The sequence below is a fragment of the Heptranchias perlo genome, chromosome X (assembly GCF_035084215.1).
Source record: "Heptranchias perlo isolate sHepPer1 chromosome X, sHepPer1.hap1, whole genome shotgun sequence".
NCBI lineage: Eukaryota > Metazoa > Chordata > Chondrichthyes > Hexanchiformes > Hexanchidae > Heptranchias > Heptranchias perlo.
Genome location: NC_090370.1, coordinates 3,648,036 through 3,669,245, shown reverse-complemented (window position 1 = coordinate 3,669,245; position 21,210 = coordinate 3,648,036). Strand labels below are relative to the sequence as shown.

The 21,210-nt window shown below is 45.4% G+C and overlaps 2 protein-coding genes and 1 long non-coding RNA gene across 6 annotated transcripts in view; 1 reads left to right on the top strand and 2 right to left on the bottom strand.

The window, feature by feature from the left end:
* Positions 1–1,844: 1,844 nt before the first annotated feature.
* Positions 1,845–6,694, bottom strand: cox14 (cytochrome c oxidase assembly factor COX14). 4 transcript variants are annotated; one of them, XM_067976530.1, is made up of 3 exons: positions 6,588–6,694; positions 6,231–6,322; positions 1,845–2,195 (listed from the first exon to the last, which is right to left on the bottom strand). In XM_067976530.1, exon 3 carries the CDS (start codon positions 2,183–2,185, stop codon positions 2,009–2,011), a length of 177 nt encoding a protein of 58 aa, XP_067832631.1. In that variant the 5' UTR covers positions 2,186–2,195; positions 6,231–6,322; positions 6,588–6,694; the 3' UTR covers positions 1,845–2,008. The 4 variants fall into 4 exon arrangements, with proteins under 4 accessions (XP_067832631.1, XP_067832628.1, XP_067832629.1 ...); XM_067976527.1 differs by having other exon boundaries at positions 6,513–6,603; XM_067976528.1 differs by lacking the exon at positions 6,588–6,694 and adding an exon at positions 6,474–6,531.
* On the top strand, positions 6,210–20,699 carry LOC137307170 (uncharacterized). The gene is made up of 2 exons (XR_010959058.1): positions 6,210–6,528; positions 20,089–20,699. It is a non-coding gene; the product is annotated as an uncharacterized lncRNA (long non-coding RNA).
* LOC137307168 (bromodomain adjacent to zinc finger domain protein 2A-like) overlaps positions 9,313–21,210 on the bottom strand; it is a 92,086-nt gene continuing 80,188 nt past the window's right edge. The window contains exons 24-28 of the mRNA XM_067976526.1: positions 20,075–20,210; positions 18,701–18,847; positions 17,462–17,691; positions 16,540–16,683; positions 9,313–14,442 (exon numbers count right to left, since the gene is read on the bottom strand). Coding sequence (XP_067832627.1) covers positions 14,289–14,442; positions 16,540–16,683; positions 17,462–17,691; positions 18,701–18,847; positions 20,075–20,210 — 811 coding nt within the window. The 3' untranslated portion in view covers positions 9,313–14,288. The remainder of the gene's footprint in view (positions 14,443–16,539; positions 16,684–17,461; positions 17,692–18,700; positions 18,848–20,074; positions 20,211–21,210) is intronic.

The window sequence follows — 21,210 nt, the reverse complement described above, 5'->3', positions numbered from 1 at the left end:
AGTTGGTGACATTGCTACCTGGTGTGGAACTGAGCTACACAGACCAGGAAGACCCCAGGTTCAAATACAGGGGCACTGCAACTGGCATCAGTATCTTCTGGGCTATGAAGGAGACAGAGGAAAATAGCCACTGTTTCTACTTGATTGTTAACCAGTGATCCCTGCTGGAAATTCCTGTATGTGAGAGTGGCTACTTGTGTGAGGTACTGGAGGGTGGTTGGATCGTGTAAAACTACCCCAGCAAGAGTTGTCTCCTTCAAGGGGGGGAGGGAGGGAAGAGAACACCACCCACCACTCTGGAGTCATCAAAAGTGACATACTGGAGTATTTGATTTTTGTGGGAGGTGCTAATTGTTGGGAGCATCTAGAATGCATCTTGTGGTGAAATGCTTATTTTGCTGCCGACAGACAGCTTAAGTGATTGACTGTAACGGTTGTCTGAACTGATGGATGTAGGAATGCCAATGGGGCTTTGTCTTTCAAGATCGTTTTGTTGGATGAGGCACCCCGTGTCTTAGTTTGTTTTTGTGTTGAGCTGTTAATATTAATTAAAATGTTACTTTGCAGCTTTACTGTGCAGAGTGGTGGGTGAGGTTTAGTCCCAGTCACAGGATGGAAAATAACAAGAGGCTCTTTCTCCCAGAAGGAGAGTCAAACCACAAATGCCCAGATCAGAGCAGCATTAGCAAAGGGAATGATTTAGGGAGGACAATAATTAAGAATTATCAAAATAAACACTATCTTGCATTTTGGGTATGCATTTTAAATCAATGCATCAAAATTTGTTGCTACAGACTAATGTTTGTGAGATGACCAGCTGTGGATGTGATGGTGAAGGTTCTTCTGTTTGTTCTTGTTATTTCAATGTTTTTTTACTGGATACACTGCAATAAAAGTGTTATTAAATATTTTAAATTGAATTTTGCCATTTCATTTCTCAGTTGACTGAAGTGAAGGTGGTACAGACCCCAGCCTGAGATTCTGTATGTTTGAAAGCCAAGAATGTGGACTGCTGGAGTGGGGGACCAGTGTGTCAGTGCACAGCTCTGTGCTGTAGAAGCAATACAAAGTCAGTTCAGCTTCTGTCCCTGAAATGTAATTTCAGAATCTAGATTGCCCAATCTCTGCAGTGTGGGTTGGACATTTAGGCAGAAGATGGGACGTTGGACCCTTGAGCTGAATGACTGATTTAATATAACATTTACTTTTGAAGGAAAAAGCAAGTTTAGAAAATCTGCTGTTTTCAGTTATTAAAAGCTTGACCATCAAGGGGTTTGGGGCATGTGATGGATCTTGTGCACTTGATGCAATCTCAGATTAGAGTCGTGCACACTGATGTTCAGCACCACTTCAGGTCCTTTCCCAGCCCCCTCCCTACATAGTGTGGCAGTTTGTGTGTGAGTGGCAAATTCAATACATTGTTACAAAAGCTGAAAATGCTGGATAGTGGTTTTTTAACTGTAGAAAAGAATTACATCATTTATAATCTTGTCACTTCACAATCATCTTAGCAACTGCAGTCTGCAACCTGTTATTAGGTGTTAAATTAACAAGTCTGCCTCATTATCACACCAGTTGCTGTATTTACTTGCTTGGCCAGTGGGGACAATTTTTAAATAAAAAAAATAAATTGTCTTTTATTTCACTTTTTCCTCTGCTACAATGTGTGTGTGTGTTCAAACAAACAACTACTCCTGTCATTCTTTTACAAGAACATTAATGGAAATGTTTTACCTTTAAGTGTGAGGAATCAAAGCTGCTATAGCATTGATTATAAGGAAACATGTCAAAACTTAAATAAACTAATAGCAAAAGTTACACCACAAAAAGCTCACAGCAGAAAATCATTTTCAAAAACTATTTATCCACACATTTTCTAACAAATGGATTTTTAAAATCCAAAGTTGATTCACAAAATCTGGTCGTTACATGCTCCATGTTAAACATTATTCATTTTTGTCTCACGGTGGAAATGGAGGCTTTTGATTCCCAACGGTAGCGGTAGCTGTTAGCCCTTCATAATTTCACTGGCTTGATCTTCAGCCGCTGCCTTTAAGGCCTTTTGTTTCTGGAAGTAGCGGTACACACGGGCACTGCACAGATAACCACCGTAGACTGTCAGTAACATCATTGATCCAGAAAACATCCTGTAACCTAGGTCTGCAAGCCTCTTGGAGGACATCATTGTGACAAAACTGAAACAAATACACCAGTGATTTTAGTTGTAATAAAGACTAGAAGCAAACTGTTACCCATCTACCCCCCCCACCTTCCCCCTCACATACCATTCCCTGAGTGAGAGGGTAGACTTTTTCCCTTTATGGCACACTGATTTACTTTCAGATTATCTGTTCCTTGCCAGGAATGCACTGCATATCTTAATGTCCCATTGAGAAATTATGGCTTACTAGTACCAGTGCACTGTGGACTAGAGTGGGTACCTAAAATTAATCTTAATGATTGGGCACTGGCAGAAGATAAGAGGGTTGCTGTGTATATGGACTTTCATAATCGACTTGTTAGCAAAATTGAAACCCAGGGGATTAAAGGGGCAAGGGCTGCATAGATACAAAATTGTCTGGAAAGCAGAGTGTAGCAGAATGGGAAGTATACAGTGGTGTCCTCCAGGGGTCAGTGTTGGGAACACTGCTCTTTTTGATAATGACTTGGGTCGAGAGGACATAATTTCAAAAGTTTGCAGTTGATATGAAATTTGGAAATGTAAACAGTGAGGAGGATAGTAACAGACTTCAGGAGGACGTAGACAGACTGGTGAAATGGGCACACATGGCAGATGAAATTTAATGTAGAGAAGTGTGAAGTGATTCATTTTGGTAGGAAGAATGATGAGAGGCAATACATACTAAATAGTACAATCTTAAAGGGAGTGCACATACCCAAGTCTTTGAAGGTGGCAGGACACGTTACGGTTGGTAAAGGGGCATACGGAATCCATGGCTTTATAAATAGAGGCATAGAGTACAAAAGCAAGGAAGTTATGCTAAACCTTTATAAAACACTGGAATATTGTGGCCAACTCTGGGCACCACACTTTAGGAAGGATGTCAAGGCCCTGGTAAGGATGCAGACGAGATTTATTAGAATGGTACCAGGGATGAAAAACTTCAGTTAAGTGGAGAAACTGGGGTGTTGTTCTCAGAGCAGAGAAAGTTAAGGGGAGATTTGATAGAGTCGGCCATTCAGCCCCTCGTGCCTGCTCCACCATTTGATAAGATCATGGCTGATCTGTGATTTAACTCCATATACCTGCCTTTGGCCCATATCCCTTAATACCTTTGGTTGCCAAAAAGCTATCTATCTCAGATTTAAATTTAGCAATTGAGCTGGTATCAATTGCCATTTGCGGAAGAGAGTTCCAAACTTCTACCACCCTTTGTGTGTAGAAATGTTTTCTAATCTCACTCCTGAAAGGTCTGGCTCTAATTTTTAGACTGTGCCCCCTACTCCTAAAATCCCCAACCAGCGGAAATAGTTTCTCTCTATCCGCCCTATCTGTTCCCCTTAATATCTTATAAACTTCGATCAGATCACCCCTTAACCCCAATTTGTGTAATCTCTCCTCGTAGCTTAACCCTTGAAGTCCGGGTATCATTCTAGTAAACCTACGCTGCACTCCCTCCAAGGCCAATATGTCCTTCCGAAGGTGCGGTGCCCAGAACGGCTCACAGTACTCCAGGTGCGGTCTAACCAGGGTTTTGTATAGCTGCAGCATAACTTCTGCCCCCTTGTACTCTCGTCCTCTAGATATAAAGGCCAGCATTCCATTAGCCGCCTTGATTATTTTCTGCAGCTGTTCATGACATTTCAATGATCTATGTACCTGAACCCCTAAGTCCCTTTGGACATCCACTGTTTTTAACTTTTTACCATTTAGAAAGTACCCTGTTCTATCCTTTTTTGATCCAAAGTGGATGACCTCACATTTGTCTACACTGAATTCTATTTGCCACAATTTTGCCCATTCACCTAATCTATCAATATCCCTTTGTAATTTTATGTTTTCATCTACACTGCTTACAATGCCACCAATCTTTGTGTCATCGGCAAACTTAGATATGAGACTTTCTATGCCATCATCCAAGTCGTTAATAAATATTGTGAATAATTGAGGCCCCAAGACAGATCCCTGCGGGACTCCGCTAGTAACATCCTGCCGATGTGAGTACCTACCAATTAGCCCTACTCTCTGTCGCCTTTCGCTCAGCCAACTTCCTAACCAAGTCCGTACTTTTCCCTCGATTCCACGGGCTTCTATCTTAGCTAACAGTCTCTTATGTGGGACCTTATCAAATGCCTTCTGGAAGTCCATATAAATAACATCCATTGACATTCCCCTGTCCACTACCTTAGTCACCTCTTCAAAAAATTCAATCAGGTTACCTTTCACAAATCCATGCTGGCTCTCTCTGATTAACTGAACACCGAGAATTTTCAGTCACCCTATCTTTAATTATAGACTCCAGCATTTTCCCAAAAACAGATGTTAGGCTAACTGGTCTAATTCCCCGGTTTCCCTCTCTCTCCTTTCTTAAAAAGCAGAGTGACGTGCAATTTTCCAATCTCGAGGGACAGTTCCTGAATCTAGAGAACTTTGAAAGATTATAGTTAGGGCATCGCAATGTGCTCATCTACTTCCTTTAAAACCCTGGGATGGAAACCATCCGGTCCTGGGGATTTGTCACTTTTCAGTGCTATTATTTTCTTCATTACTGTTGCTTTACTTATGTTAATTTTATCGAGTCCCTGTCCCCGATTCAATATAAGTTTTCTTGGGATTTCCGGCATGCTATCCTCTTTTTCTACTGTAAGTACTGAAGCAAAGTAATTATTCAACATGTCCGCCATTTCCCCATTGTCAATGACAATATCCCCACTTTCAGTTTTTAAGGGGCCAACACTCCTGACCACCCTCTTTTTCCTAATATAACCATAAATGTTCTTTGTATTGGTTTTGATATCCCTTGCGAGTTTCTTTTCATACTCTCTTTTTGTAGCTCTTACTGTTTTGTGACCTTTGTATCGTTCCCATTCGCCTAGATCTGTGCCATTTTTTGTCTTTTTGTATGCCCTTTCCTTATGTCTTATACTGTCCCTGTAAATAAGGAGAATCTGTTTCTTGTTGCAGCAGGGTCAGTAACCAGAGGACAAAGGTTTAAGATAATTGGCAAAAGAACCAGAGGCGACATGAGGAAAAAAAAATTATGCAGCGAGTTGTGATCGGGACTGCACTGCCTGGAAGGGTGGTGGAAGCAGATTCAATAATAACTTTCAAAAAGGAATTGGATCAATACTTGAAGAAAATTTTGCAGGGCTATGGGGAAAGAGCAGGGGAGTGGGACTAATTGGATAGCTCAAAGAGCCAGCACAAGCACGATGGGCCGAATGGTCTCCTGTGCTGTAAGATTCTAGGAGATTAAATAATTACAAGCACAAGACAGAACCAGGGCAGTCTGACTTCAACAATATACATTCCTGACCCCACCTGGCAGATGCTAAATCTCGATGGGTATGGTTCCATGGAGGGGAGGGGGGGAAAGTAGAGAATCTCCACTATCTCACCAAAATGGCCATTCTTCAGACATGAACCCAGATTGTAACAGTGGGGAGCATCACCATCACCACCATCACCTCCATATCCAGATCCAGATCCAATCCTGGTTTATGGGCTTGCAATCAGCAGCAGGCACCTGACTGATCATTATTAAAGGGCCCTGAGGCTCCCCCAGATCAGCGAACTCATCATAGGCCAGGGAATATAACCAAGACTGGGGCCCCACTACATTTATCGACTGGGTGATGTGGGGAGCTGGAATTCGACATCTTCATTGTGGACCTGTGCGCGCTGCTAAAATATCAGTTACTTGAAGCCACGTCCCACCGTCATACAAAGTCAACCTTTCTAATAAAGGGTGCGGTTACTAACACCGGGATTCAAGGCCCGAAGCATGGGGCTAGGGCTGGAGCCGTGCTGCTAAACGTTTGCAACAACCCGTCTGTGAAGCAGGCAGAGGTCGATCATTAAAAAGGAAGGTCCCCGGGCCCCGACACTCACCGAGCCCGGTCCCCGGGCCCCGACACTCACCGAGCCCGGTCCCCGGGCCCCGACACTCACCGAGCCCGGTCCCCCGGTCCCCGAGCCCAGACCCCCGGTCCCCGGGCCCAGACACTCACCGAGCCCAGACCCCCGGTCCCCGGGCCCAGACACTCACCGAGCCCAGACCCCCGGTCCCGGGCCCCGATCCTCGGCCTCGATTCGCAGTCCGAGAGTCTCTCCGCGAAGCTTTGCCTCAGCTACGGCCGCCTGTTGAGGACAAACAAGGAGAAAAGTGAATCAACGACCGAGTCGGAAAGACGTTTAGAAATCGGCCATTCCGGTGAGGAGAGAATCTCGCTCAGAGCCCCGCCTGACCGGTAAAACGGGCTGTTTTCTGTTTATTTGGAACAACGTTCACCGGCAGATTCGGAGAATTCCTCCCGCTCCCCTCACCCACCTCCGAAGCCTATGAGGTAAAATCCGAATAACCCCCGAACCCAGAGAGCGCGGTCGGGGCGTGTTCACATCAGACCTTTAATCTCCCAGTCACTGGCTCAAACCAACACCTGCGGAATGAATTCGAGGCTTTGTCCAAAGTACAAGATGTTTCCCAGGCCTCTGCCCAGTTACTGTCTTTATATGATGTGGAGATGCCGGTGATGGACTGGGGTGGACAAATGTAAAGACTCTTACAACACCAGGTTATAGTCCAACAGTTTTATTTGAAAATCACAAGCTTTCGGAGATTATCCCCTTCATCAGGGGCTCACCCCACGAAGGAGATAATCTCCGAAAGCTTGTGACTGTCTTTACAGACCAGGGACTCGAGAGTCTCTTCGACTGCTTTATGCCGCTGGCCTGTCCGTGCTGTCGGGCCTGATGTGAAAAGTGCAGAATAACAAGACAGGCATTAGATATCTTTTTATGATTGACAATTTTAAAGGAGTAGACTTTAAGCACTTTGTAACCAACTCATTTCCTATGCTAATGTTCAAAAATGATTCTAAATAATGTTTCCATTTGCTAAAATCTGTCATCAGTCATGGTTAAAGGGGTTCCTCCGAGCTGGTGTCCATCTAGTCCAATACCTCGAATAAACCCGTGAGGGGATCATTAGGATTTGACCAACAGGCCATAGTAAGGATCCATGGAGGTTGGAAAGCTGGTGGAGCGTGCTGCACAGATTGAAGGCTTTAATGAACTAGTTCAATGGGAGGAAATAGACTCCACATTGTGTCACCGAGCTAATGGTAGTGCAGCAGGTATGGACGGTGTTCATGCCAGATTCCTAAAAGTTGCTCCAGACAAGGGGGAGGTAAGCAGCAATGGTCTTGGAGAACAGTACCAGAAATCATTGACTCACCTTATAGCCACCCTTCTGAAGAATAGGATTATGTTTGAGGTATGTATACCCTCAGTGTTCCAGATTTTAATCGCTCCACCATTGGCGGCCGTGCCTTCAGCTGCCTAGGCCCTAAGCTCTGGAATTCCCTCCCTAAATCTCTCCGCCTCGCTACCTCTCTCTCCTTTAAGACGCTCCTTAAAACCTACCTCTTTGACCAAGCTTTTGGTCACCTGACCTAATATCTCCTTACGTGGCTCAGTGTCAAATTTTGTTTGATAATCACACCGGTGAAGCGTCATGGGACATTTTACTACGTTAAAGGTGCTATATAAATGCAAGTTGTTGTTGTTCCAGTGTGCAGTTGTGGTTTCGATCTATAAGGGGATCCCAATGAGTTTGAAAACTATCTGGAGTCTCTGATACCAGTGACTTTTAAGATGGTAGCAATATGCATACCAGCTGCTTTGGAGATCCACCCAGTAATCAGAAAGGATCAGGCTAGGTTTCGCTCTCATGAGGAATGTGTAGGACAGGTTGTGGCTTTATACAAGATCACAGAGGATATAAGGTTCAGAAACCCCATTTATATTGCTTTCATTAGTTTTTGATCTAATTTCCATGCAGTCCTTGTGATGAAGCTGGAAGCTATGGGAGTATAGGGCCAAATCTTAGATTTTATCAGAGATGTGTAGGGGTAGATGGTAGACTCACTTGGATATACTTCTCTCAAAAGAGGAGTGAGGCAAGGTTGTCCACTGGCACTCATCCTATCCTCATCTTTTCCTCTTTGCAAACCTTTCCCATCAGGGTGATTTAACCTCGGTAATGTAACACGCAAGCACACAAGTTTAAACATTCACCCAGACCTTTATGGTAAATTAGCTACAAATTACAAGCCATTGAGTGTAAATTAAAAACAGCTCAAAATTAATTGATGAGAAATAAATGTTTAAATTTGATTAATCATGTCAGTGTAAGTTCTAAATATTGTATAAACTTAGAGGATCTGGGCAACTCATTAACATGTTTGAATGGACATTTTGCATTTAAAAAAAACAGTAAAACTGTTTTCAGATGTCATTCTTTATGTGAAGAGCTCTATGGAAATGTAAGTTATTTGATACAATAGTTTGACAATAAGTTGCTCCCCTCATTGTTTCAAACCTTGAGCTTCTTTGGAGTGTGCAGAACAGGTGCTGGTGGCTGTCAGTCTTCCAATACACAAAATCTTTAATGAGTATAGAAATGGAAAAAACAAAGTTTTATTTAGATTATTCGGAGGGGTTGCAGAGCTCTCCCTTCACCTGCTGTGCCTCTCGGAGCAGGTAGTTGGAAATATCACCAGTGTCTGCCCACACATTAATTTAATAAACACATAGAAACAGACAGGCAGTGGGATCAGCAGCCTCCAAGATAAAAGGGAAAGACACAAGTGTGTTGGAGTTTGGACAGAAGGTTTCAGTGACAGCTGGGCTGGGGTAGGGACAGAGGCGGGTGATGTTAGGGAGGTGCAAACGGAGACAATGAGCGTTCACAGGCCATTCAACCGTTCGGGGTTAGGGGGAAGAGTCTGATCCTATCCTCGCCTTGATGTCCGCTTTCTAACAGGGGGTCACTGGATACGATCAGCAGCAAGAAACCTGGCTGAACTCACCTTCTCTAACCTGGGTGCACTGATGCCAATTATAGCACACCCACCAATCAACTAACTCAACACATTCTTAGCCTTTCCTCGTTGGTCTGATTCAGCACCACAACAGATGGTACATTTACTTACTGAGCCATACAGGGAAGGGGTACAAGAGGTTTCTAACCCATTGTGCCATCCAGATTTATACTTGTATAGGTGACTGAGATAAATGAACAAATGATGCAAATAATAACATTCAAAATATTGAGTCCCAGACTCCACTTGTTTCTCAGTATAATGTGACTTTATTTAACTCACAATATATTCTACAGTTGCACTTGCATTACAACACCCGTCACAGCATGATTCAGAGAGGTTCTCTCTTTTAATAGCTTCTTTTTAGAAAGGTTGTTGGTCCTAAAAATATATAGAAACAAATGAACTTTCAGTCACAAAAAAAACTGTACATTATAAAACAGTCTCAACAGCAAACGTGGTCATATAAAAGGGTGTTCCTTTAGGTAAAAGGAATAAGGAATGGGTTCTTCCATATGCAGACCAGTCCAGATTGTGTGTAAGTGACTGATCCTACTGGCCTAATTTCCATGTTGACCCTTAAATTATTGTTTTTGAATATCATTTATGACGGGTTTTCTGTGAAGGTTGATAGTGTTTGAGAATGGGATATTTTCCCTCCCTTCTCTTGCCCTGCCCACTCTGCATTTACTAAGTGTTGTGTACACCCAAAACTCTGAGCGCAAGAGTGAATTGGGGGGAGGGGTGGGTGTGTGTGGGTGGGTGGGTGTGTGTTTGTGTGTGTGTGCATGGTGCATTTCCATTTGTTGAAACACTAGTCGAGGACCGAACAGATCCTAAAGTGTTCATGTACGTTGACAAGTTCATGTAGGGCCCCTGTCCACAACTGACATTATTTTCACCAGTACTCAGGAACAGGGAGTTAATGCTTCTTGTATACTACCTGATATTATTTATAAAATGATCAGCTTTCATCATTAGCTACATACACATATGGGAGAGGGAGGCAAAGAGAACACTCCTTGTACTCGTTAAAAAAGACAGCGTTTCTGGCGGGCTTCTTCCTGCCGTACTGTCACTGTCCACAATACCTGCTCTAGAGCCGGATGGGATTGGACTTTATTAATCTGTCACTGCTATTGAGTGTACATGTTACGACAGGGACCCTTTGTAGGGTTTAATATCTCAACTTATTTGGCCTTTCTAAGACTGTATCATACTGGTTTCAACTCCCTCCTCTACAGATAATTCATAACTTCTTAAAAATGTTCTTAACCACACTTATTTTTGGTGAATTTTGTGCCCATCAAGGTGAGGGATGTTAGTTCTGGGAAATGGAACACTCTCCAGTTTTTAAGCACCCAGTGCTAACAGTTCAGTTAGGTGCGGTTTCCTTCCACTCTGCCCCCACAGAGAAAGAAATACTTGTATGTCGGTTTAACATCTCATCCAAAGGACAGCACATCCAAATGTGCAGCCCTCCCTCAGTACTGCACAGGAGTGTCAGCAACCATGTGACAACCTCTGGCCACCTCTCCGAATCCGCCCCAATCCCAACTTATTTTGCTGGGACAAGGTTCATCCCGTATGCATGGCAGACTTCCAGCGGGATTCCCGCCTCTAAGAAGGAGCCTGGCAGTGCTAATGGGGGAGTATCAACAGTGCGCTGGTGTGGGACCTTAAAGGGGCAGAAGTGCCTCAAAGTGCCATTGTGCCAGGCAATGACCATCTCCAACAAGAGAGAGTCTAACCACCTCCCCATGACATTCAACGGCATTACCATCGCCGAATCCCCCACCATCAACATCCTGGGGGTCACCGTTGACCAGAAACTTAACTGGACCAGCCACATAAATACTGTGGCTACAAGAGCAAGTCAGAGGCTGGGGATTCTGCAGCGAGTAACTCGCCTCCTGACTCCCCAAAGCCTTTCCAACATCTACAAGGCACAAGTCAGGAGTGTGATGGAATACTCTCCACTTGCCTGGATGAGTGCAGCTCCAACAACACTCGAGAAGCTCGACACCATCCAGGACAAAGCAGCCCGCTTGATTGGCACCCCATCCACCACCCTAAACATTCACTCCCTTCACCACCGGCGCACTGTGGCTGCAGTGTGTACCATCCACAGGATGCACTGCAGCAACTCGCCAAGGCTTCTTCAACAGCACCTCCCAAACCCGCAACCTCTACCACCTAGAAGGACGAGGGCAGCAGGCACATGGGAACAACACCACCTGCACGTTCCCCTCCAAGTCACACACCATCCCGACTTGGAAATATATCGCCGTTCCTTCATCGTCGCTGGGTCAAAATCCTGGAACTCCCTTCCTAACAGCACTGTGGGAGAACCTTCACCACACGGACTGCAGCGGTTCAAGAAGGCAGCTCACCACCACCTTCTCAAGGGCAATTAGGGATGGGCAATAAATGCTGGCCTTGCCAGCGACGCCCACATCCCATGAACGAATTTTAAAAAAAAGTTCGGAATCAAAGTCCCAGTGAAAGCCTCGGCTGAGATCGGGGCCTTCAATATTTAAGTGTTTCGGGCCAGACTAGAGGGAGAGCAAGCTGCTACAAGGCCCAATTCACCTACAAGGGGACCTCAAGGCTGTTACTACTGTTTGCTGGGGCCTATCGCCACTCCCCATGGCGGCCCCGGAAAGCAAAGGTAAGTAGGGGGGACGAGAGGGAAATTCTCCGGAGACCTAGGCCTCGCCCCCATTTGCATGTGATGGGTGGAGAAGGAGTGGCAGGTGAGGTGGTGTTACATCCCATTGCCGGAATAGTCCCTCATTCTCCATTGAGAGCCTGCCCGATTTCCAGCGGGATCGTAGAGGAGAATCCTGGCCAATGTCCCTTAACCCCAACCTCAGAAGAGTACCCTTTACTGCACCAATGGAATTTTTCTATTTCCCACACAGGCTATCTCTGTGGTCTCTCTCACTGAGATTGCCAATATGGTGCTGTGGGCCCCTGTCTATTAGAAACTGGATTGAGGCTCTGCAAACTCATTTTATGTCGGATCCTATCAGACAATAGCGACATTCAGCGGAGAGCTTTGTCTGGGCATTAGTTGTGTGAGGTATCATCCACCTACCCTCCTCCTTTAACCAGCTCTATCACTGAAAATGACTGATTGAAAGACCTGACCTCTGATCTCATCTCTCAGCCTGACTTGCTACTTTTTATTTTTCAACTCTAATACGGGCAGTCAGTTGCTACATACAAACACAAACGTGATTGTTTTCCTTGTCTCCATCTTAATCCAATGGAATTTTCAATCACCATCTATTGTCACAAGTGTGTCAGACACAAGCATAACTCAGATGTTCACTAAAAACACACCTACTCAAAAGCAGATAACGCAATCACATCTATTTTGTAATATATGTCAGATGATGGTACACAGATTTAACCATCTACCAAGAGCAGTCTGAAGTTTACTGCACATATTCACTGTTCCTTTTATTAAATCTGTTTTCCTTTCCCTGCTCCCAAAAACGTGTCAGTTGTTTGGTTTCACACATGACATTATCACCAGCAAATTGCACAATGACTGAAAACATTTCATTGAGATCCAATGTGAATGCTGTGTTTGGAATGTTGCCACAGTTTGGCCTTTACTGTAACCTGTACTGAATCCATCCTAGTGAGAACACGGACAGGTAGAGAGGAGCACAAGAAGGCTGCATGTTGTGATTCAGTACAACGGACAAGGGTCCCAGCTCAGTGTCATTGCACCACTCTCTGTTTCAGCTTGCTTTAATTCGTTTATAAGCGGGGACATGTAGTGAAAGAAAATAACACAGATTCCACTACTCCTGTTTATATTCAACGTTGAGTGTGAGGTATGGCATTTATATTCATCCCTGGGAAAAAATTATTGCTATATTGCTGCAGATGAAGCCTGGTAAATCTGTAACTAAGTTTCCAGGAATGGTTATGGTTGGCCCAGGATTTCAATAGAACAGGAATTACTGGGTGTTGTTGTGATGCCTAGAGTGGGAACTCATCACTCCAGACTCCCCTTGAGCATATAGTACAGTACTGTAGCTCAGTGCAAAATTAAGAAAAAACATAAATAATATTATTTACTAAATGTCACAAATATAAATAGATAAGTGAAGTCTGGACGCTACAGGTAAATACGTCCCTTACAACTCTTTGTACTGCTTATGTCACTTGTGAGTGATGATGTCTGTCTCGTTTGTGAAGTACAAGTGTGGGGTGGGGAGAGAGGGTCAGAACACAAGAAAGAGTCAGTGAGTGTCTGGAATGCTGTTATTGATGTGTTTTTATCGGACTACTTTGTTCCACAGAGGTGGACTGCTTCCTGCATGACCTTGGGCAACTTGAGTTAAGAGTCAAACTATGTCTATGGCACATAGCCCTTGGCTATCACTATTGTACATTTGGTTCGTCACCTCCCCGGCCCCTACATTTACTCAAAAGGAGCAAGCTTTGTCCCGGCCAATTGAAAAGCCCATAGAGTTCAGACTAAACGAGTGCAGACCTGCCCTGTTACCAAAATAGACCCAACGTCACTGTCGTGGGCCATGAGTCAGCACAGGAAACATTTCATTTGGGGAAATAAGTGAATCTCTTGGGTTGAAGGGGCAAGTACTTAAACAATTAAGTGAAAGCTCTCGGGTGTCACAGTGGGGCTGAGTGTTGGAGCACAAATAATCAGCCCATGGAGTGGGAGAATGCAGGTTTAATCCCACTCTGCTCTAATTGATGAAATATTTGAGGAACTGCAATGAACATTTAATATAATTAACCTGCTACTTTCCCAGTTTGAAATATCTGCCCCAAATTGTTCTCACCCTTCTTAAAATTAATGCGAGGCTGCCTTACACTAATTGCGGATGAACTGCAGTGATCTCCAGCAAAATCTAATGGTATTGGGAGGTCTATAGAACACGCTTGTTGTCATGTCCATTCCCCACATATTCAACCTCGGCATCTAAAAGCTAAGACTGACACATTAAGGATAGGGTTATTTTTTAAATACTGTGGATTCAAATCCATCATAGAGCCAACAGAAACTGCCAAAACCTATTTTGTTTCCAGTCCTGAGCAGCCAACAGTCAAAGGCGGCTTTTGTCATTTCACACCGAGCTAGGATCGTGCACAGAGCCCCAGTGGTGAGGGGCAATGGAACTGGGCCTTATCTTTAACTATATTGTCTCCTTTTGCCCCAACTTCCTGGTGACTCTCTAGCTCGAATGATAAAACTCGGCCCATCGACTCTCAAAGAACTTCCTCATCACATATCCTGCCTGTCCGACCTCTGAGTCATCTTCGTTGAAGGTCACGCAGTTATCGAACACCAAAGTAGTGTCTGCAGCAAACTCCTTGCAGCTCAGGTACCTGTCCGGAGAAACCATTTTAAAACGTTTAGTACACTTTGAAAACTAGTTATCAGCATTCTCCATTATTTTCCCCTATTCCACTCTACAGCTCTGTGTATTTCACAGCTCCCTATAATGGCTCAGTTGGCAAATCGGCTCCCCAGTGTGGTACTGAGCCTCACTGACCAGGTACAATCCCTGGTTTAAGCTCAGTTAGCTGATTTCTGAAAAGGCAGCAATCAGTTGGCCTCAGTGTCACCAATCCAGGAAGAGAGGAAAAATCAGGTTCTGGCTGCGGATCTCGTCCAGGTACCCCTGCTGGAATGTGCATGTGTGTGGACAACAGGCTAGAATAGCCTGGTGACACTCACTGTCAAAGGTCAGATATGTAGACTGGCCACTTGGTACTGGAGGGTGACCAGTGCCTATAGAACCAACCATACCTGAGCAAAGAGTCAGTAACCTCAGGACAGGAGAAAACTGAAGTAAAGAAAAACAGACTGCTCCTGGGGGGGGGGGGGAGAGGGGGGAGAAATGGGTACAAAAGCTAAAAGAGGATGTAACCGTCCCTCAAAAAAAGAGGAATACATATTTTTAAAATTTAAACCAAACCACATCTGGCCTTTCATGTCAAGACAGAAAGATTCTTTTTCTTCTTTTTCTCCCCTGTGCTAATCTGAATGTGAACTCTTGCTGTGCAGGTTCTACAGGCACTGGCAGCACTCCTGTACCATACCCGTGGGCCATTCTTCATGTTTGGGCCTAGACAGTGAGCGTCAGCTTGCTAGTCTACCATTGGTGGCATCACACCAAACGTGATCTTGTCCATACCTGATGTCTACACACATGCACATCCAGACAGCCAGCCGGATCAGGAGTGAGAACTGTCGCTGATTTTATCCCCTTCCTAACCCAGAGATGCCAAGGCCAATTGCAGGAGCCCAATTGAGATCAGTTAACACAGCACAGGCTGGGGATCAAGCCTGGGACCTTCGTGATGTGTGAGAGTCCCACACTGGACTCTGCATTCACACCAACTCATCGATCTGTGGAACTCAAGGCAATTAATTCTTAGTCTATTTGATCCTTGGATTTTTACAAAAAATGGCACCTCTCACGTTTCAGCTCAATGGGGCTAGCACCTTTTGCCACTTAGATCAGGAGACAAACAGATGCGATACAGAGGCTGGTTCACACTGTTGGGACATGTTCCATTAAGGAGCTTACAATAATTGGAGAAAATTCAGGACATTAGGCTGAAGCAACTAATCACATTCATTTCCACATGTGGGAGTAAAAAAAACACCAACAGCAGCCACCAATCCCAGTCATCATAGTGTCGATAATCTTCAGAACAAAAAACTGTCAGATTTTTAAAAATTCGTTCGTGGGATGTGGGCATCGCTGGCAATGCCAGCATTTATTGCCCATCCCTATGAACAGATTTTTAACCTGTCTTTTGTAGCAGGAACTACATAGAAGTGGTAAAAGATCTCATTCCAGAGAGATTCCTGTTTCACGTAGCTCACAGTCCACTTATTTTCAAAATGGCCATTTCCAGCTCAAAGCTGTGAAAGAAAAAAATTGATTTTGTATTTAGAGTGTTTGTGGGCTCTAATTTTGCACTCAAGTTGTGGGGGGGGGAGATTTCCCATGCGTGCTTTGTGTATACATTACACCCAGGGTTGCAGAGCTGGTCACGGTTAGTAGTATGGGATTAGTTTCTGTTTTCAAAATAGTACTTCACATTAAGTTATCCAACACTGGGCTCTCCTGATGGCTCTGTGGGTAATTGTCCCACTTGGCTGGTCCCAGTCTCTAACAGAGGTTGGAGAGTACTGGGCCAAACTTCTCCAAGTGCTCAGCAAGAAGGCCCATTCCATCAGTGGGCATCAACTGAGCAAAGTAAGAATCTTCTCACCAAACGACCTTAAACACCAGGTCTAACTGGGGCATGTCTTGCTCCAGCGTTACTGGCTTCTGATAAATTCCCATCCACAAGCACGAGGTCTCTTCCTGTTAACCAAAAAGAAAGCCCCACCCAGACTCCATTACATTTATCTTTTGCTCCCCTCAACCTCCAACCATCACCAGCCCTCCAGACAATGATACTTACTTCCCACTAATGAGATTTCCCCTGATGGTGGCAAAGTCCATGGGTTTTTTGATGATCTTCCTGTAGCCAGGCACCAATCGTGGGTTCACAGGATGCAGGAAGGGCCAGGCATCCTCGTGGGATTCCATTTCCATGAGGATAACCCTGCAGGGAACAATTCTCAGCATTAGTTTCAAATCGTGCAGTCAGATTCTGTTTGTTCCTTGTCCGGGGCTAGATACAAGATTGCAGAGTGTGCCATCTTCTGTAGGGCAGTTAGGGGCAGATTGGATTAGCCAGGGTCCTACGTGGCGAGTACCAGTCCTTGTCTGGATGTTTGAGTTGGGGTTTAGGGATGTCACAGTGTGGGAGGAGATGCTTCTCCATCTCCAGCTCCTGAGACAGAGAGCAAAAATCACACCAAGCCACTTTCACACATACGATGATCAATTATCGAGAGATAATGGCAGAGGCCCGATATTTGCTGACTTGGGCACACTCTTGACAAACAATAGCACTCTTCACCTGTAAACATCAGTTCAATCCCTGATCTGTGCTGAGCACTGATCACAAATGGCAGCAGCTGCAGTTGGTCTCTGTGTAGGGAGGGGGAAAAGAAACCAGCCAGGGTTCCCACTCCTGATCACTAGCTGGTGACAGATGGAATTTGGCTGTGATGCCTCCCACAGTCCAGTAGGATGGTGACACTCGTGGTCTAAGCTCACGCATGAAGAATGACCACTAAGGTGAGGCAATGGAGGGTGTCTGGTGCTGTGGAACTGTAGCCCAGCAAAACAACACCTTCAGGACAGGAGAAACACCGGAAGAAGAAAACCAATGTTATTTGACTGACATCCTGGAACATAAATATGGAATGAGTTGATGTAACAGTCGCGTCAAGGGACCAGACGGCTCACAAGGACCCCTCCCTCTTGGCTCTTACTCGCATAACGTGAGGTCACTGGATTGGTTTCTGGTTGACATTTTCTTCCTCTTGGCAACTGGTGTCCCTCCTCGTGATAGACACTTTCTTCTTTGTTTCTTCATATATTTTCTGGGGCAGTGATGGACAAAACTCTCAACGCTACTGACTTTGTGCACAGAACGTCTTCCGTCTCTTCTCTGTTTACTTTGTCTCTGTATCGTTCCACTTCTGACAGACCGGTTGCTCGCCTGGAAACAAAAGCAAAGCCCATTACAGTGGCCCCAAAGCCCAGCTCCAGTGACAGCAGGGCGCAGTTCTCAACACTGTGAGGCATCAATCTTGAACATGTTAGCTGATGGACGGTGGAGAGGGGGAATGGGAGATGATATCTCAGTGACTCAGGTCACCCTGGCCGTTCTTGCACTATCTTTGAGTGCTGAAAGAGATATTAGCAGATGCCTGGCAACAGGTTGCCTGGATGCCTTCTCAGTAGGAGTAGGCTGTGTCACAGGGAGGGAAGTATAAAATAGTTTCCCAAAAAATGTAACCTGGTGGGATGGAAAGGCTCAACAGCTGGGCTCGAATTGAAGACTGACTCAGTCAAAAGTCAATTGAGTTCTTGTTTCAATGAGTGAGAATTTACCTTTGCCGTGCTCTGTATATACAGCTCTCCTACAGCACAAAACTCAATACACAGCCCGATGTGGTAGTGAGCCGCACAGATAGGAAGGTCCCAGGTTCGGGATGTCTGGGCTGAGTTAGCTGGTCCCAGCTGGAACAGCGGTAGGGGCGTTACAGTTCTCTTCAGTATCCCTGAGCTCCAAAGTAAGGGAGGGCAATAATTAGCCAGGATTTCTCTTCTTGATCACTGGCCAATGATTCCTATTGGAAATGTGCGTGTGAGGACTTTGGGGGAGGGCAGGGTCGGGCCTGGCTGTGATTTCCTCTGTGGTCAAACAACCTACTGACACTCACTGTCCAGGCTCTGGGTTGAAGAATGGCCCCTTGGCCGAGGTACTGGAGGTGGCCTGGTGTCCTTGGAACCGTTCCCCAGGAGTCGTCGATGCCCTGAGGAGGGGGGGGGGGCAGAGAAAATTGGCAAGAAATAAACCCTGTAGGGAGGGGCAGCACCTGCACTGGATACCACAGTAATGAAGGGATACTGTAACTTTACGTGCTTTTTAGAAGGAATTTACTAAAATTTTGACCCTGGGAATCGACTCAGAATCTAGAGCCCATCAAACTGTAGCTCCTTACCTTGGTGATGCAGATCGGACAGAACCAGTCGCCCTCCGGGATCTCTACAATCTTAGGCTTGAGGCAGTAGGTGTGACATCCTTGATCACAGTTGTCACACAGCAGCAACAACTCATCTTTGTCTCCCTTTTGACAAATCTGACATGACTGGAAAATAAAGGCAGGAAAGAACAGTGGGCAGGGTTTCATCGTTTTAATGAAGTCATGGATGCTGGCTCGACACTAGGCATTAGTGAATGAGGCATTAAAGGGGAACTGTTGTCTTGGTCAAATGATTTGCACATTAGTTTCTCAGGCCTGGAAACAGAAGTGTGTACTCAGGTCATCCCGTCACTATGTGTCTTCAATACAGATTCAGTTACTGCTGCAGCATGAGTTTCCCACAGCAGCAGTTTCCAAAGCATCTTTAAACGGATCCATTTCTCAAGACACCCCAATGGATCAGTGGGTAAATACATTGCCCAGTGTGTAGTTGGGCTCTACGATCCAGGAAGGTCCCAGGTACGACTTCTGGCCTGTGCTGAATTAGCTGATCTTAGCCAAGGTGGAAGGACAATCCAGGGCTGGGGGAAGGGGCCTCCAGTAACCCCTGCTGGAAAGTGCGTGCGAGCTGACACGAGAGTATCGGGTGAAGACAGTGTCGGGCTCAGTTTTAACGCCCTCTCCAGTCAGATCCAACACACAGTATCCAAGGTCACACTCAGTAACCATTCAGCGAAGGTGTGCCTATGAAATCGTACTCTAGCGTGAGTCAGTCCCTTAAGGAGTGGAGCGGAGAAAACTGAGCAAAGGTAAAACATGACTAAAGTTACCCGTTTCTCAGTAAGCCGCACAAAGTGAGAAGCCTGGGTTATTCATCTCCTGTACTGGATGGGTAGGTGACCACTCAGATCAAGATGACTTCTACAACAGCAGTGACCATGTGAAGAACACGGGCACACTGGCGTGTACAGTGGTGGCCCACTGGCGTGTACAGTGGTGGCACCCAGGCCAACCACGGGTACCCTGTGCGGTGAGTCTCAATATCAACCAGGCTGCTGGGAAGGGAGCGCCAAACAGAGGTGTTCTCCTGTGGGGGGGGGGGGGGGGGTGCAAAGGAAGATCAGGTGATTTGGGAGTGGTGTTGGCAGACGCCTGGAAACAGGTTGCCAGGGAATAAAAGATACAAGTTAGAAAGAATAGACAGAGAGAAGACATAATGGTAGATGGGCAGGTAGATGCTGTTGATAAAGACAGATAAGTACGTAGATGGATAGAGACAGACAGGCAGGTGGACAGAGAGATAGACAGACAGGCAGACAGATTCAACAGTATGTCATTAGATAGATATTATGACAAGCTGCATATACAATAACACTGAAGTATCACACTTACCACTTTCATTACAGATTTCTCCCAGGCAATGGCCTTCTCGAGCTGTTGGATGCACATGAATACCTGAGCTGCATTTGTGCACTTCAGTAAGGTTTCCCGCCACACACTCAGTCCAGGAGAGATGTGACCTTCGTTACTGTTTGAAAGACACAACGCCACACAGGATAAGATTGTTCACAGTATGCTGCCAACGTTGGGTCACCACAGAACCAATTCTAAGATCCACAGACGACAGCAGCCTAATGATCTCCCTCTTATTATACAATGGATGTGGCCCCATGCCTAATGTGACAAATCTCACAGGGCCGCAGGGAATCCTACAACAGCGCACGCTGGACTGAATCTCTATGCTGTATTGGGTAGTGCTCACTCTTGCAGAAGGGAGGTACCCAAATGAAAAACTTTTGGTGTACATGGAGGTGAGGTGTGTCCACAGTGGGAATGGGAACATTTGTACACTTTTTGTACACGGTGTCAGCATTAAATGCTCCCAAGTATGAAATGAGTTCAGCACAGAATGAAGCTTACTCCACACCTCCCCAACAATATGTCTTAACCACCATCCAGTCTGTATTCGCTGTGTGATATTTTCCAGTATCAAAAGGTAAATAAACCTTCAGATTAATTCAGTTTGAATCCTCATGATTCCATTTTGCTACAGTCCAATCCATAGCTTTTTTTTACTTTAACATTTTTTGGCATGGGTGTGATACTGAGCCCAGCAGACTAGGAAGGTCCTAGGCTCAATCCCTGGTCTCTGCAGGCAGTAGGCCCACTACGATGGGCTTCAGTTACCCTGGGTGAGGGAGAGAAAAAGAACCAGTCAGGGTCTGCACTCCTGATCACTGTCCAGCACTCTCTGCTGGGAATCAAGTGTGTGTGTGTGTGTGTGTGTGTGTGTGTGGATGGCAGGTGTGAACAGGCTCAGGCTCAGCTGTGAGGTTCCCCAACACAAACAGCCGGCCGACACTGGGCTCATGCAATTGGGCAAGGTACAGGAGGGTAGCGGGTGCCTGGGGAATTGTACATGAGTCAACACCTTCAAGAGAGAAGGGGAGAAACTGGCAAAATGTAGAATACAAAGGAGCAAATTGGGTGGGATAATGGCAGAAAATGCGAGAGAGTAGACAGCGAAA